The sequence below is a fragment of the Marmota flaviventris genome, chromosome 17 (assembly GCF_047511675.1).
Source record: "Marmota flaviventris isolate mMarFla1 chromosome 17, mMarFla1.hap1, whole genome shotgun sequence".
In the NCBI taxonomy this organism is placed as follows: Eukaryota; Metazoa; Chordata; class Mammalia; order Rodentia; family Sciuridae; genus Marmota; species Marmota flaviventris.
In genome coordinates, this window is record NC_092514.1 from 36318224 (window position 1) to 36334406 (window position 16183).

At 33.2% G+C, this 16183-nt stretch overlaps 1 protein-coding gene across 5 annotated transcripts in view; it reads right to left on the reverse strand.

The window, feature by feature from the left end:
* The window catches only part of Nf1 (neurofibromin 1), a 252748-nt gene that overhangs the window by 158486 nt on the left and 78079 nt on the right, over nucleotides 1-16183 (reverse strand). For all 5 annotated transcript variants that reach the window (XM_027923915.2, XM_071603262.1, XM_071603261.1 and 2 more), the window contains exons 9-13: nucleotides 15737-15910; nucleotides 15171-15293; nucleotides 14840-14914; nucleotides 9512-9643; nucleotides 2648-2782 (exon numbers count right to left, since the gene is read on the reverse strand). In XM_027923915.2, coding sequence (XP_027779716.1) covers nucleotides 2648-2782; nucleotides 9512-9643; nucleotides 14840-14914; nucleotides 15171-15293; nucleotides 15737-15910 — 639 coding nt within the window. The remainder of the gene's footprint in view (nucleotides 1-2647; nucleotides 2783-9511; nucleotides 9644-14839; nucleotides 14915-15170; nucleotides 15294-15736; nucleotides 15911-16183) is intronic.

Consider the following 16183-nt stretch of genomic DNA (forward strand, 5'->3'; position numbering starts at 1 on the left):
AAAAAACTCGATCAAAACTGAAAGTACCACAGCCCTTAAAAAGCGTGTTACTGAATAAAGCAGTAATAAACTTTGCTTGCTGCTACACTCTAAGAACTGCAGAACCTTGACAAAGGTTAAATATGTTCTCCTATTAACTTCATAATATAGAACTGTCATAGCAGGGACATTAATAATATTAATGCTAACTCTCTTTTCAGTATTAACAAAAGCTAACATTTTTTAGTGCTTATTATATGCCAGGAACTGTTCATAAAAACTTTCTATATACTTTTTAAATTTGGATTCATCAGGACTTAGTGCTGCGGAAAGGCATATGTGTCCAAAAAATGTACATAAGCCCAAGGTACTTTGGAAGGATATTCTAACAGGACAATGGAAAGGTCCTGACCCAGTAATTGTCTGGAGTCGGGGGTCTGTTTGTGTGTTTCCACAGGGAGAACAGCAGCCGATTTGGATTCCAGAGAGATTAACCAAGGTCCTGACCCAGTGATTGTCTGGAGTCGGGGGTCTGTTTATGTGTTTCCACAGGGAGAACAGCAGCCGATTTGGATTCCAGAAAGATTAACTAAAGCGATTTCTACAGACCAAAAAGAAGATGATTTGGCTCAAATCCATAACAACTGATATCCAAAACTCCAGTTTGGCTATTCTTACATCTGCAACAGAACCAGGATGCTTTTTTCAATATCTATTTTATTATTGCCCTTTGCCATATCATGAAGTTCTATTTTGTTTTTTGAGCTCATACAGACCTAGGTTAATGTTTTGCTGATCAGTTCTATTTTTTGACTATAGAGTTTTTAAACATTGCAATGGAGATTTCACCTGTAAAAAGTTATAAGGCCTTTACTATAATGTTATGTGTTGTATGTATTATGTTATGTGTGCACACTTGTGTTTTGTGTTATATGTTTGAATGTCCATATATCATATATGATGAGCGCTCATGATAAAATGGATCCAAATATTTTTTTTTTCACGTGATTTATATGGTTTAATTTAAATTGGGTAAACAACTGTTGAGGATTGTTTTAATATGTAAACAAAAAAGAAGGTTAACAGATCTGTTTGTTTACTTTCACCTTTCCTTTTCATTATATTTAATAATTCTCTTAAAGATAATGTAAATTGTTAAGAAAATTGTTTTCTTTTAGTGCCTTCTGTAATGTTACATAATTTTTTCTTTAGCCATTATTGCCAGAATTCCTATCTTCATCCCAGTGCTGGTGAAGTCAAAGATAAAACCAATCTACAGCTTCTACAATAGCCATCACTGAACTGCTTGCAGAACTTGCCTGGACACATTGTGAGCTCACCTGTATGCATTGTGAACTATCTGTTGGTGCAGCGACTTGTGGTAGTGTTGGGGTATTTTTGCTGATGATGTCACCGGTGGTACAATTTTTCAAAGGAGCCCTCAATTGGCTTAATGTCATGGCATTTTGCATCCTCCTCTACTAGTGATGGTCTAAAATTTGGGGGCCAACAGAGGTGAGGCAAAGAACCTCACCCCCCCACTGGTGCAAAGGCCTATCCACAAGTATAGCTGTATGCTGGACCGGTAGTCAGTGACGGGTATGATCCAATTGCAGTGGTACCAACCTAAGACAGGAGGCTGACGCCTAGAGGTCAGTTCATCCGATGACGGGTAAGGACCATATGTTGAATTGGACTGCCTAACAGACACGGTCCCTAAGCCACATGCTTGTTGTTTAAACAGAGAGGGGGAGATGTTGAGAGCCACAGCCGAAGGGGCCCCAGCAAACTTCCAGCTGCCAGCAAACTTCCAGCTGCCGGCTGATGATTGGCTCACAGCGGCCCCAGCAACATCTAGCTGATTGGCTCCTCGGCCCCAGCAACATCTAGCTGATTGGCTCCTCTGCGGTGATGCTCATTGGACTGTTTCCCTGCCCTTTCAGACCACGGAGCTGCTCATTGGGGGACTTTTTTGGCTCCGCCCACGTGACCCAGCCAATCGGCCTCAAGAGCAGGAGGATTGTGGGAGGTGGAAAGAAGCTTGTGTGGTAGAGAGAGGCTTGTGGAAAGCCGGTGGTGGCAGTTGAGGCTCTGAGGGTTTTTCCTGAGAGGCTGTTTTGTTTGGCGTGTGTGGTTCTAAAAATAAAGTTAGTTTCTTTTGACAAGTGGCTCCTGATTGTGCCCAGCCAGACTGCGGCAATATACTATTTCAATTTTCTTAATGATCTCTCTGAGGTAGAAACTAGTATTATTCCAATATTTCAGGTGAAAAATCTAAGGCACAAAGAGGTTAAATAAATCACCTAGCTAGTAAATTAGTCTGTCTCCAGAGCTCATGCTTTTAATCACTTCATGTGATTACTTTAATCACTCATTTACCGAATTTACATCAGTTCCTAATTATTGTGTGATGTTCTCAGAAATCTAATACCATCTGAGGCAATAAAAACAGAGTTACAACAATAAATAAGTACTAACCACATCATTTTCATCATTCTCCTTCCAATACAGTATCTGCAAGCAGAGTCAATGAAAACAGAAAGTTGATGAAAAGAAAAAGGGGAACAAAAAGCTAAACTGTTTGACAACAGCAAGGCAAAATTAAAAAGAACAAAGAGTATAGATATTGGAATGCACCTTGATTTATGGTTCCTTTGGAAGTACTTACACAAAGTAAAAGCTTTGGATCTGCATGAATTAGTTTCACCATGGACAAGAGAAGATACTTATAACTTCTTGTCTCCATATCCGTAGGTTTTTCTTTAAATTTAAGGCTTGTTACTTTTTCTTTAAAGGTAAGACTCTGAAAATAAAACAAAAACATAGTATCACCTTGTAAGAATCAGATATTAGATGCAGGAAAATAGTTATTTAAACTTAAGAAATTCATTATAGCTGAGTACAGTAGCACAATCCTGTAGTGGCAGCTGAGACAGAAACATTACAAATTTGAGGCAAGCCTCAACAACTTAGTGAGATCCTATCTCTAACTACAAAGGACTGGAGATGTAGCTTAGTAGTAAAGTTCCCCTGGGAAGGGAGGGAGGGAAAAAAGGAAGAAGGAGGGGGAGAAGAAGGGAGAGAGCACAGAGGGAGCAGGGAGGGAGGGGGCAAGGGGGAGGAATTCATTCATTCTAAAAAGCTTTGCAAAACAGACTTATAGACATATTTTATACCACCAAATGTGTTATTATTAGAAACACTAAATTTTTTATATATATTAGTTGTAGATGGGACACAATATCTTTATTTTTCTTTTTAATGTGGTATTGAGGATCGCACCCAGGGCCTCACGCATGCGAGGCAAGCACTCTACCACTGAGCTACAACCCCAGCCCTAGAAACACTAAATATAAACCATAAAATAGTATTGTTTTTAACTCTGGAAATTATCTTGATACCATTTATATTATTCATATATCATTAATCTAGTAAGATTTAATGAAAATCTATTAAAATGCTAAAGGTTTAATATCAGGTTAACTCCTATATAAAAAACAATTTTCCAAAACATGAAAACATTGGGAGAAATTTTTGGTCTATGGCTTTCACAAATACACACACTAGGCAACTCGTTCAGCAAACACTTAATACACACACACACACACACACAGATATTTTGTAGACTCAACATTAATAATTGTAGGTATGTCATCATTTGCTGTACCAAAAGAAACAAAAGGCCACCGTCAATTATAAGACACCATACAAAGCAAAACACGCCTACAACTTTAGGTAAATTTCCCAGAAAAGTAAAATAAGTGTTCAGAATTGATGAAATATGCTACATAGATTATATCTGTAATTAAAGATTTAATTGTCTAGTTTTTCTTTTACTTCAATAGCATTCCATCTCTTTCAAATTACAGAATACATGTATTTTGCCTAAAGAACATCTATAAAAAGAACTCTCTGAAAAAGATAAAATCATGGGGCTGGGGCTGGGGCTGGGGCCCAGCAGTAGAGTGCTCGCCTAGCACGTGCTAGGCCCTGTGTTCGATCCTCAGCACCACATAAAAATAAATAAACAAAATAAAGGTATTGTGTACAACTAAGAAATAAATATTTTTTAAAAAATCAAATCATGGAAAATGTGTTTCAATTTCAGAGATATCATGGTAAACTAAAATTATAAAATACAGAAGTTATTCAACCAAAACTCCAATATTTATATCCTACATCCAATGTCACCTTTCTGTTCTTATAAAACATTTCCTTTTTTCATTAAAAGAATATAAAAATATTTGGATGCCTTTAATGTGAGCATATATGCAAATAAGCAGATAGTAGACTAAGCAGCATGTATCCAACCATAATAAAAATATCCAAGTAAACATGCTGTCTTCTTTCAAAGTTAAAACATGGAAATGAATATCTACAACACAGCAACAGCTCTCAAAGAGTGTGAAAAATGCATTTATTATTGTTCCCAAGAACACTGAAGGATTTTGGTCCTGTAATCAGGGGAGAATAGCTATTTAACATATTTATGCTCAAGACTATTACAGTACTGAAATATCAAAACTTACAAATACTATTTGCTTTTATATTTATAACCCCAAGGCAAATGTTTACCAACTATTTAATAAATTCTGGTTTGTGTTAGCTCTTGCAGAACTATTTATATATTTTCATTATAAGTCAAAGTATTTAACCTGAGATCAAGGAGTTAAGTAACAGTAATAAGCAGTCAAGTGCATAGCCAGGTTATGAGTGTTCTTTAAGTTACTTTTAAAGTTGTTTTAAATTCCTTCCAAGACAGATGGGCAAATAACTTGAGGCAGATAACCTACAGAAAGACATTAGATACACAGAACTTATGAATAAGCAAATAAAAACAAAAAAACTAAATGGGGATATACATCAAGAAAGAAGGATTAATGGGACTAAGTCTTCACAGGGTCCACTGAGGTCAAAGTAAAGCTAGGAGTTATGGCAATAAGTATTTCCATACATTTCAGAAAGGAGGTTTCTTTGATAACACAGGCACACTAATGTAAGTTCTGACCAGCCGTTGACCCCAGTAACCACAGTAACATAAGACTTGTACATGAAGCTTCCTTAAAGAGAATGGCCACCTTGACATTTCTGGAGAGGACCAGCTAGGGTCAAAAGCTCACGAAAGAGGTGAAGGCTGGGGTTGTGGCTCAGCGGTAGAGCACTCGCCTAGCATGTGTGAGGCCCTGGGTTCGATCCTCAGCACCACATAAAAAATATATAAAGGTTTGGAGCTTCCACTCCAAGCATATGTAAGTTTTGATATTTCAGTTCTGTAATAGTCTTTCTATGACAAAGGTGAAACTTTCATTGAATAAATTTATTTACTATGAGTAGATATAACGAAGCATAACTATCAAACCGCTTTTGCCTGATGCAGCCACTGAATAGGAACACAAGCAGAGAACAACTGGCAGATACAAAACTTTTTTCTTATTTCGTGGTCATTTCAAAATAAGGTTGATATTAGTTTAATTATATCATCTCTTAATATCAGGTATTAGCATGTAAATTTTGTTCCAGTATGGCTGCTTAATCTGAAATGTAAACATTCAATTCAAATACTTTTTAATTTAATGACCATTAGTCAGAAACAACTTGATAAAGAAGAGATATGCTTCTTTAATAAGAAATGTAAAGGAAAAAAATTTCATTTATTAATTTATCTTCTGTACTGTATAATATTAGTAGAAATCCAAGCTGGTACGTGTGTTCTGATCAAAGAAGAGAGGTAGTTATGCCTAGGAAGAATTTCATAAACCAGATATTTCAGGAGCCAAACCATTTGTTAATTTAAGTCTATATGAATGAACTACAGGGATGTAAGAAGCATTTGCTGAGCCAAAAACCCTTTTAAGAATAATAATCTCTAGAAATTATACATACTTGTGAAAATTATTAAACATTTATTATCAGGAGGCTTGAATTTTATGAAAGTAAAATGTCTTGGTTTGAAAATATAAATGATTAGTACTGAGGCAGATATTTCAATTTTAATAAACACTACAAAAGCATAAGGAAGCAGCTATGGCTCAAGGTTCGTAAAACAAAAGTTAAAATTTAAATGACTATCAGGGCAATAAGACATAATACTATCTTGGACTGTATTAACAGAAACATGAAATCCAGACACAGCATGTTAAAGCTTTCATCAATTATCATAGCACATTTAGAACACTAAAGTCAGATCTTAACATGTCATCTTAATTTTAAAATCTTTGTTAGGTTGGTCTTTTCAGAAGAGAAGCAGACAACATGGAGGCTTCTTAAAACCAGGTCAAATAAGAAATCCATTCACTCCTTCAGCAAATAGTACTATATGCTCAATATATGATAAATGTGCTCTAGGAACTAGAGATCCAAGGTTCAATCAATCAGACAAACCTCCTGTTTTCATCAAACTAACACGCTAGTGAGGGAAGATGACTGAAGAACCTGACAGAGACACTGGACTAAATGTCAAGAAACCTTAGAACTAACTCTAATTGGCCATTCACTAATCATGTGACTATTTTAATTCGTTTAACAATATTTGGGACTTAGATTGCTTAACTATAAAAACAAATCCAAAAAATACATACACAATTTTTAAATTAAAGAGAGTTGAAAGAATAAATCATTTCCAATGCTATTACTATATAAAAATAAAAAGAAACGTTGGGAGTACAGGATTAAACATCTGCAGACTGCAGAACTGGAAACAACAGGAACATGAGTCTATCTTGTTGAAGAGAAATTAGGCCTATCTACCAAGTAATTTGTCTTCAAAATATAAGGATGTTGTAAAGCTCTGAAATACAGATATTATTTTACTTTTTTAACAGACTGAACTCTTTCACTGCTACTCTGCACCAAGTTAAAGGTTCAGGTTTATCAGGGTCCCAAATCATTTGAAGCTATGCAAATGAGGGACAACCCAGTGAACATACCATGTAATACAATGGTTTCCAAATGAGAATGATTCTGTCTCCTAGGGGACATCTGAAAACATTCTGGTTTTCATGACTGGAGAGGGTCAAGGGATAGGTGCTATTGCCTTGTACCAGGGAGAAACTAAAGATGCTGCTAAATATCATACAACGTATAGGATACGCCCCTACAACAAAAAGTTATCTAGTCTAAAATGTCAATAGAGCCAAGATTGAGAACGCTTGATGCAATAATCAATAATGTGTTATTTCTTTTTTAAATTATTTTTTGCTTATTTCTTTTCTTATTTTTTTTAACAGAATGTCTTTATTTTATTTGTTTATTTTATGTGGCGCTAAGGATCAAACCCAGTGTTAGGCAAGTACTCTGTTAGGCAAGCACTCTGACAATGAGCCACAGCCACAGCCCAATAATATATTATTTCTAAACCAGTTGTTATATGTATTTGCCTGTGCTTCCAGATTTTATGGCCACCTACTATACTGAGTTCTTCATTAGAAACTTTCAAGCAGAAGTTATAGGACTTTTGCTTGAAATCTCTTTTGAGAGAAAGCATTGTGCTTAGTTCATCATTGTTCCCAGGCATTAACACTGAGCCTGACAGCTAATAGAAATCAATACACTTCCATATTTGTTGTTTGACTCACAAAGATCTTAAGGATCCTCCAAATTATAAAATTTTCTTATTCTAAAAACTATTAATTAATTTATTTATTAAATTTGCTATCTTCTCTAGTGAAAATATCAGCCAGAAAGCTGTCCTTTACACATTATGTATATATATTTGAAATTTCTTATATATATATAAAAATACAAAAGAGAAGCAGACCAGATGGAGGTTTCACCAAATAGATACTACATGCTCAATATATGCTAAATGTGCCCTAGGAACTAGGGACCCAGGAATCTATCAGTCAGACAAACATCATGTTTTCTTCATACTAACATGCTAACATAAGGATTCATACAAAGAAAATTAAATGATACACAGTTGGGGAAACTAAATATTAAAGTTAAACAGAAAGTTACTATTAATTTTCCACCAATTTCTATTATTGAAGATGATTCATTTTCTACTAGAAAGGGTCCTAAACTTACAACAAAAAGTCAAATAAAGTTCAAACTTCCCAAAAGATATCTAGAAAAAATAAACTGATTGATAAATGGTTTTTAAATAGTTTATCTGAGGCTGGGAAAGCTCAGTGGTAGAGCATGTGCTTAGCATACACAAGGCCCTGGGTCCAATTCCTAGCACCACCAAGGAAAAAACTTTATTTCAAGCAATTTCTAAAGCTTTTTAAAAAATGATATCTAGATAAATAATACTTAAGTAGCTGTTGTTTGTTTACCTCCAATCATACCTATACTTTTCCAACTTTAAAACAAATTAAGTACTTGACATATAAAAAGCAACTAAAAATAACCTTGCATATTAAAGTTTATTTATTAAACATCATTATCATGCCCTTGTGGCTATTATTTTCTAGGATACATAATGTTAAAACATCATGATACAGAAAACTTCTCGATTTGAATCTAACAATCCTCAGAAACAATTCCTGACAACTGGGTAAGAACGAATCACAACTGTATAAAACAAAAATATTTTATTGGTATGGGAACTTGGAAAAAGAGAAGCATGCCAGGGAGGAAGCTGTTTAAATTTTAAATGAAGATGGCTAATTTACTAGGTAAAATCAATAGGTTGAAAACATGTTATATTTTCATTTAAAATGACATGATGTGACTATAAAGGTAACTATACACAGAAAAATTAAAAAAAAAAAAATCCAAGACTATTCTGAGGTAGTTACACAATGGGTCATACTTAAAGCCACAGAAGCCCACTGCCATGCAAAACAGTGACTGGTTGGCATCTGATCATGTGATCAATAGCAGCCAATAAGAATAGAAAATAAGCAGAAAGCAAAGCATCACCAATCAATGTCAAGAGTTGCCATGTACAATGCCCTTGTGTTCTACATAAATACCAAGAAATGACTTATCAATTCTATAATTAACTGTTTTTATTGATTCACTGAGTTTTACAATTCCATAAGAATAATAATCTCTTAGACTAATTTGAGATGTCCGCTTTTATTAAGTTTAAACATAACGGAACGTCAGTATCAAAGTGCCTATCATTTACAAATGTTCAAAGTATATTTGCTAACAAATAAAATATTTTTATTTTAAATTAAAAAGTTTAATTTTATTTCTAATTTCTTATGCAAAATATTCAGGATGAATGCCAAACATTCATTCTAACCCACGAGTCAGCTTCCCTTACTTGTTTTCATAAAGTAAGAAGCTAATCAAAATTCTTTGGTTCATAAGACTTAAAGGAAAAGAAATGACAAAAAACAAAAAGTTAAGAGGGAACAAAACTAAACACAAAGGAGAAAAGGTTCACCTAACTGAAACAGTGAAAAATAAACATTTATTAACGAGTATTCAATAATACTGCAATGAAAACATTCTACAACACTTACAGAAAAGGAGGGACCCATTCAATTCTCTAAAATAATCAAAACAGAAGGAAAGAAATAAAGACACTAAAACTGAAACAGAAAGGAGTTGGAATTCAAAACTCATGACTTCTTACCGGTGCCATTCGTATTGCTGGGTGTGCTCCACAACCCTGCACTGCTTTATGAAGTGTTTCGCCAAACATGTTTCGAAGTTCAACTGAGTGACAATATACAGCATCAATTTTGGGCCACCAATCCAATGCAGACTAGAGAAAAACAAAGACCATAAGGAAGAAAAGGTATAAAATTACATGAGTTGTATACTCTGTTATCCCTTTAAGTTTTATCCTTTCATTGAAAATTTTCTAAGATCATGCAAACATATATCATGATTTTCAAAGTTTTGAAATAATATCTTTAACTCAAACACTAACCTACATGTTTTTAAATATAATAATGAGCATGTACACAGATACTGTTTTTTCTCACTGAAAACCAAATGAATTTGAAAATTTTTAGAGAACCAATTCTGTAGCCAATCTTCTTTTACAAAGTTTAACATTTTATACACTTCAGAAATACATGCATATATTGTATAAATTTTTCCCAAAGTTAAAAGAGATTAGTGGTTCAACACAATGTTGAAGACTATGTGGTAAAAACCATTACAAATAATAATTACAACATAAAATTAGTAAATAACATAAAGCCATTAATAAACCTACAATCTTAAACTGATATGCAATGATGACACAGCACATGAACAACTAACAATCACCATAAACAAAGACAAACTGATCCCAGCTAAGATTCTTTAAAAGAGTTGCTTTATGTAGATATTTTTTTCTATTTATTTAATCTATCTGGCTTTGATGTCTAGTTTTTAATGTCTATTTTATTTGAAAGTATATCTCTTGATTTTTACTTTAAAATGAATTGATATATTATAAAAATGACAATTATGAAAATCACTAAATTAGAAAAATGACTGGATGAATTTTTATTATATATGAGGAATATGTATGAAACAGTATGACTTAAAATACTGACTTCTAGCCTAGCCAAGCATGGTGGTGCATGCCTAAAGCCCAGTGACTTGGGAGGCTTTGCGCAACTTGGTGAGTTCAATTTAGAGTATCCCTGGGTTCAATCCCCACTACCAAGGTGTGTGGGGGCGGGGGGGCGGGGAGACAACACACAGACACAGAGACAGGCAGACAGACAGACACACACACACACACACACACACACACACACACAGGGATGGACAAACAGACAGACACAGATAAACTAACTTTTAAGCTCTACTTTGAAAAAACAATGGAAGAATGATAATATATTCAAATAGTAAATAAGGGAGATTAAGAGCTTTACATCCTTAAAGTCTCAACACTGAAATTCTTCACTTGTAATTCTCAGAATATCTTGATTAGCATCAAGTTATGTTAACCTTAACCAAAACTACAAATTACAATTCTATTTACTGGACAGTAAAATATAACACCAATTTATGATATAAAATATGAATACTGAACTCCACTCACAAAGGGATTACAAAACTGTGAGGAAAGTTTTTTGGTTTTGTTGTTGTTGTTGTTGTTATTTATTTCTTTTTTTATTATTAGTAGTAGTAGTAGTATTAGTTTGGAGGGGCAGGTACTGAGGATTGACCCAGGGTCACTCTACTACTGAAGTACATGTACAGTCCCTTTTATTTTTGAGACAAGGTTTCACTAAATTGCCTATGCTGGCCTTGAATTTGTAACCCTTCTGTCTCAGCCTCCTGAGGTGCTGGGATTACAGGCGTGCACCACCTCCCCTGTCCATTTTTTTTTTTTTTTTTAATAATGGTTGCGTATATTCTTCCCTCACTTCTTTCTTTGTTTAAGCTCATTTCTGTAAATGGCCAGTTTTTTAGTTGGTAATATAATGGAGTTCTCAAACTTAGAGCAATTTAGTCATCTAACTTGCCCAAAGCAAGTAATGAAACTTAATTTACAGATATTAACTAATTCAAACAGTTTAAGTTCATCAGCTTAAAGCAACAAAACACCGAATGATAACAAAGTGCAATGAGTAAAGGGTCCTCTTCACCTTACAGGTCCCATAAAAATATTGCCAATAACTGAAACTAACTCTTTAGTTTCAGTATTCAATGTTATTATGTATTCCATAATAACATTCTATCCAAATTACTGTGTTATTTTTCATAGCTGTTCAAACTATATTGCAGTACTAGGTGTATACCCTAGAAAATAATTTTAAGGCTGAAGTTTTGGTAATTTTCATACTTTTCATTTTTCATAATAAAACTATTTCATTCATTTTAAAGTAAAAGATACACTTTGAATAAAATAGGCACTAAAAATTAGACATTATAGAATTTAAAAAATTAGTATTTTGAGCAGTGACTCCATGTTCTTTCTGAAACTAGTCAATTAATACAGACATTCTTTTTTCCTTAAAAATATTGTTTATTGCCAAAAATATGTAATACTTATATAATGAGCAAATTATGTGGCAATTTCTCAAGAAACTATTTAAATGATTTTTGAATACCTCAGAAATAAATCATCTAACGACGATGTCAGCGGAGATCAAATAAAGTACTATACTAGCCACTGCATGTCCCAGTGATACCTGAGAGAAATGGTTCATATACGTGTATACTACTTTTTAAATTTCCCAATAACGTATGTAATTTAACATAAAGGAAACCTATAAAGTACGTAACTCAGATCTTAAAACTAATTCACCTGTTATGGCATATCACAATAAAAAAGGTGACAGTATAATAAGTACCATTTTAGAAACTGTTGAAAAACTTGCATTGCAATAAAATTCAAATAGTGAATCGACTTTACGATTTTCTAAGAAACTATGGGTTTTGTTTTGTTTTTTTTTTACATCTAAACAGTGCTTAAGAATTGTGTGTATAGTTCACAGAAGCAAAACAAAACTGCAAACACCATAATACTTCTACACAAAACTTTTATTTGAAAATGTGATAATTTTGTAAACTATCTAAGAACCATGGAAGTGAACTTATAAAGTGTATTGAACCAAGAATCATTTAAAAGGAAATTATGAATCAATTTAGGATCAGGAGTCCAAATAGCTAGAAAAATTTCACATGAATTCAAGATGTAAAATATATGCCTAATAACATTCTTTGGTGAGACTATAATAGTCAATTTTGTAAATTTTCATATTTCCTTTTCCACCAGAAAGAATTTTATACTATTAGCCTCAAACCAAAGAGCCTTAAGAAGAACCAATGTACCAACCTTTAAAGACAAAGTGTCCCTCTCTAAATTTAAAGACACTTTGGAGTTCTATTTATTATTTTTCAAGCAATTTCATTGATGCTTAATATTTAAAAACTAATCAATAATGTTTCTTTATAAAAATATATCCATAGTAACTTGACCTCAGATATAGACACACTCCACCTCACACATGCAATACTCATTAAAGTATAGGATGCACAATCACTTTCACCAAGTACACTGAGGCATGCATGAAGTACCACTCCAGGCATGCTTTAAAACCCAGAAAAGAGCAGCTCAGCCACTTACAGCAGTGCCAAGTCCATGCTTGAAAGTGCTCTATATATTCAATTGTAGACAAAAATATTTCACAATTAAAGTAACTAGCCACAGAGTATCAAAAAGAGAGAGAGAGAGGGAGTATGTGTGTGTGTGGGTGTGGGTGTGTGTGTACCTACGCACAGGCAGGCGTGAACACATACACATATACACTTGGGTTTATTAAATTCAAATTTTAAGCATTTATATAAACTATCCACTCTAATAAATGAACTATTTTTAGTATTATGAGACAAAAGCAATAAAGGAATATTTTGTTTCTGGTCACACATAAAACTTGAGGTTGGAGGTAGAGAAAGAATTTTTTTTTTTTTCTTAAATGACACTGAAAGTCAACTTTAAGGTTAAAAAGTCCTGGCTATTGCACTGGCAATAGTACAGTAGTTTTTTTAAAGTTCTTAATACAAACATACCTTATCTACAATCAGATTAATTAAGCCTTCCCTTTTGGAACAAAGAGTATTCAATGTTATTTCCATCTGTGATACTCAACTGAGAGAGGTATCATTCTCTCAGGCATTCTTGTTCATAATGCAGAAGATGCGAAATAACTGGTTTTAATGAAATGAGGGCTAGAGATGCTAAATGTCTTGGAATGCACAAGGAATAACAAAGAACTGTTCTCCCAAAAATGCTACCAACACTCCATCAAGAAAAACTAAATATACTGTTAACTAGCTTTACCATTACTTATTTTTTCCCCTGCAGAAATGTCTAAAAGAAAATATAGGCCACATTTAGTTAATTCAATATATTCAAAGCAAATGATGGGGAATTATTTTTAACTCACCGAAAGTCTTAAAATGTATTTTGTAAATAGGACAAATACACTAAGTTATCAATGACTGCAGCCTTTTGAGGGGAGGAAAACAGGAACAAGTTGACCAGTAAATGTAAATATCTATTAATGGATATAAGAGGAACTGTGAAGAATACCTGAGAACCTTCAAAATACAAGATTTCAAAATTAGATGAATAGAATTTGAAAAATCCATTGTCCAAATAAAGTAAGGTTTCACCATCTTTCTACTTAATGTTCCCACATCACAAATACCTTTTTATGAATTCACTTGCTTTATCTTATGAATATCTCTTGTACAGCGTATTAATACTTCATTTATTTAAGAAGGACTAAAATGTACAATCAAATATAATCTTATCATTTCATAAATGTGCCATACTGGATACAACATAAGCAATATTACTTTTAACTTAATTGGTAAGGTGATAAATCAAAATGTACCAAATACTGAGAAAGAGCTAAGAGTATTCAAATAATACATGAAGAGCTTTTGAATGAAAATGCTCAATTATATTTTCAGCGGCATTATTCTGAAAGGCTTTTGATTTAAGTAACATGTTTTAGGTTTACTCTTTTTTCCAAAAAAGATCCTCATAACTTCATCTTTCTCAATAAGGGCCCTCAGATCAAGATTAAATATGAAAAATACAACTGTATATAAATTACTAGACATAATCACTTCAGAGTAATCTTCCTATAACATATCACCTAAATTGAGAACCTTTGTGAAAACCAACAGCATCTTTCTTTCTTTCTTTCTTTCTTTCATTTACTTATTTATTTGTTGTTTGTTTTTGGTCCTGGAGATTGAATCCCAAGAGTCCTACCACTGAACCACATCTCCAGCTTTTTTTTAAATTTTAAATTTAAAAATTTAATTTAAACCTTTGATTCTCCTGTCTCAAGCCTCCAAAGTAGCTGGGATTACAGGCATGTGCCACCACATCTGGCAAGAACATCTTTCTTTAAACGGGCAAAAAGAAAGAAGGATTACACCAAAAAAGAAAAGAAAAAATTGTTTTAAGTAATTTAGCAATACCTTTTGGACTTACATTGGTGATGATTCGATGGAGTGAATTTACTAGTACATAGTGAAATGTAGAAGGTGAATTCTGAGCCAGGCAGATCTATAGAAAAAAAGAAAAAATAATAGATCATTTCTAGGAGAAAAATATCCAGTAATACAAAATAAGACAAAACAATAGCAAAAATAAAATTTATTAAAAATAGATAACTTTTTAAGGTCTTCAAGTTAACATCAACATATAATATTAAGAAACAGTAATAAAACTATACATCTATTTATCTTTCCAGTCTTTTCACATTTAAAAAGGAAAATATTAGCATCAGTAAGCATAGGTGGATAAAAATCAGTGCTCTTACCTTAAAGTGTTGGTTGTTATGAGGGCTTATACGAAAGCAAGAAACAAGGCAATCAATCATTAGATCCACGTCCGCAGGCTGACTGCCTCTTGAGAATGGTTTACTTGGATTAAAAAGCAGGTTCTATAAAAACCCCAATAGAAAACAAAGGCCTTTAAATAGTCATGCAATATTGTTTTTACTAGTAGGTAATAATACTATCAACATTATCCACATAGATGACAGGGAATTTCAACTGCCAGAAAAAGAATAAATCACTAATACTGTGGTTCATTCATCTGATATAAATCTTACTATACCACATATGGTTCCTATCTGGTCCAAATTTCCACATTATCTTAAACCCAAGTCTGTATATTTATGTTAACTTCTAAAAACTGATTAACTCCATTGTTCTTCATAATCTCAATCTAGGCTGATGAACATAATGACAAAGTAGGTCCTATAAACTTATTACCACAGGTGACTCCAAACTTTAGTATTTGGAGCATTTATCTTTGCTCATAATACCTCTACTAGAATTTTATTCTCGTAAAATTACAATAGAGAAAGAATAAGCATGATACCTTAAGATCAACCACCATGGACTGAACCAGTAGGAAAATGACAGAGTTGTCTTCCCAATTGATGTAAGTACTTGCTTTACACAGTTTGACACAAGCAATTGCAGCACTCTCTGTCAGCTGCCTGCTTCCTCCATGGCCAGCAAGTGCTTTTCGTAGACTGTCCAGAAATAATTTCTACAAAATTCAAATAGAGCAATAAGATAATATGAAGTTTCTTTTTATTTCATATTTATACAACAAAGTAACAAATTAATGGCCTCTAATATTTATACCATAAAAATGCCTCATTTATATTTTGGTTTTCAACTTTATAATTTAAGTGGTTGTCATTATTTAACTCTTTAAATAATTTCCTCAAATTAAAAAAAAAATTCCTCTTCTCTTTCTCTATCCAATTATTATAGGAGTATTAAAAAAAAAAAACAGTCCTGGGTTGGGAATGTGGTT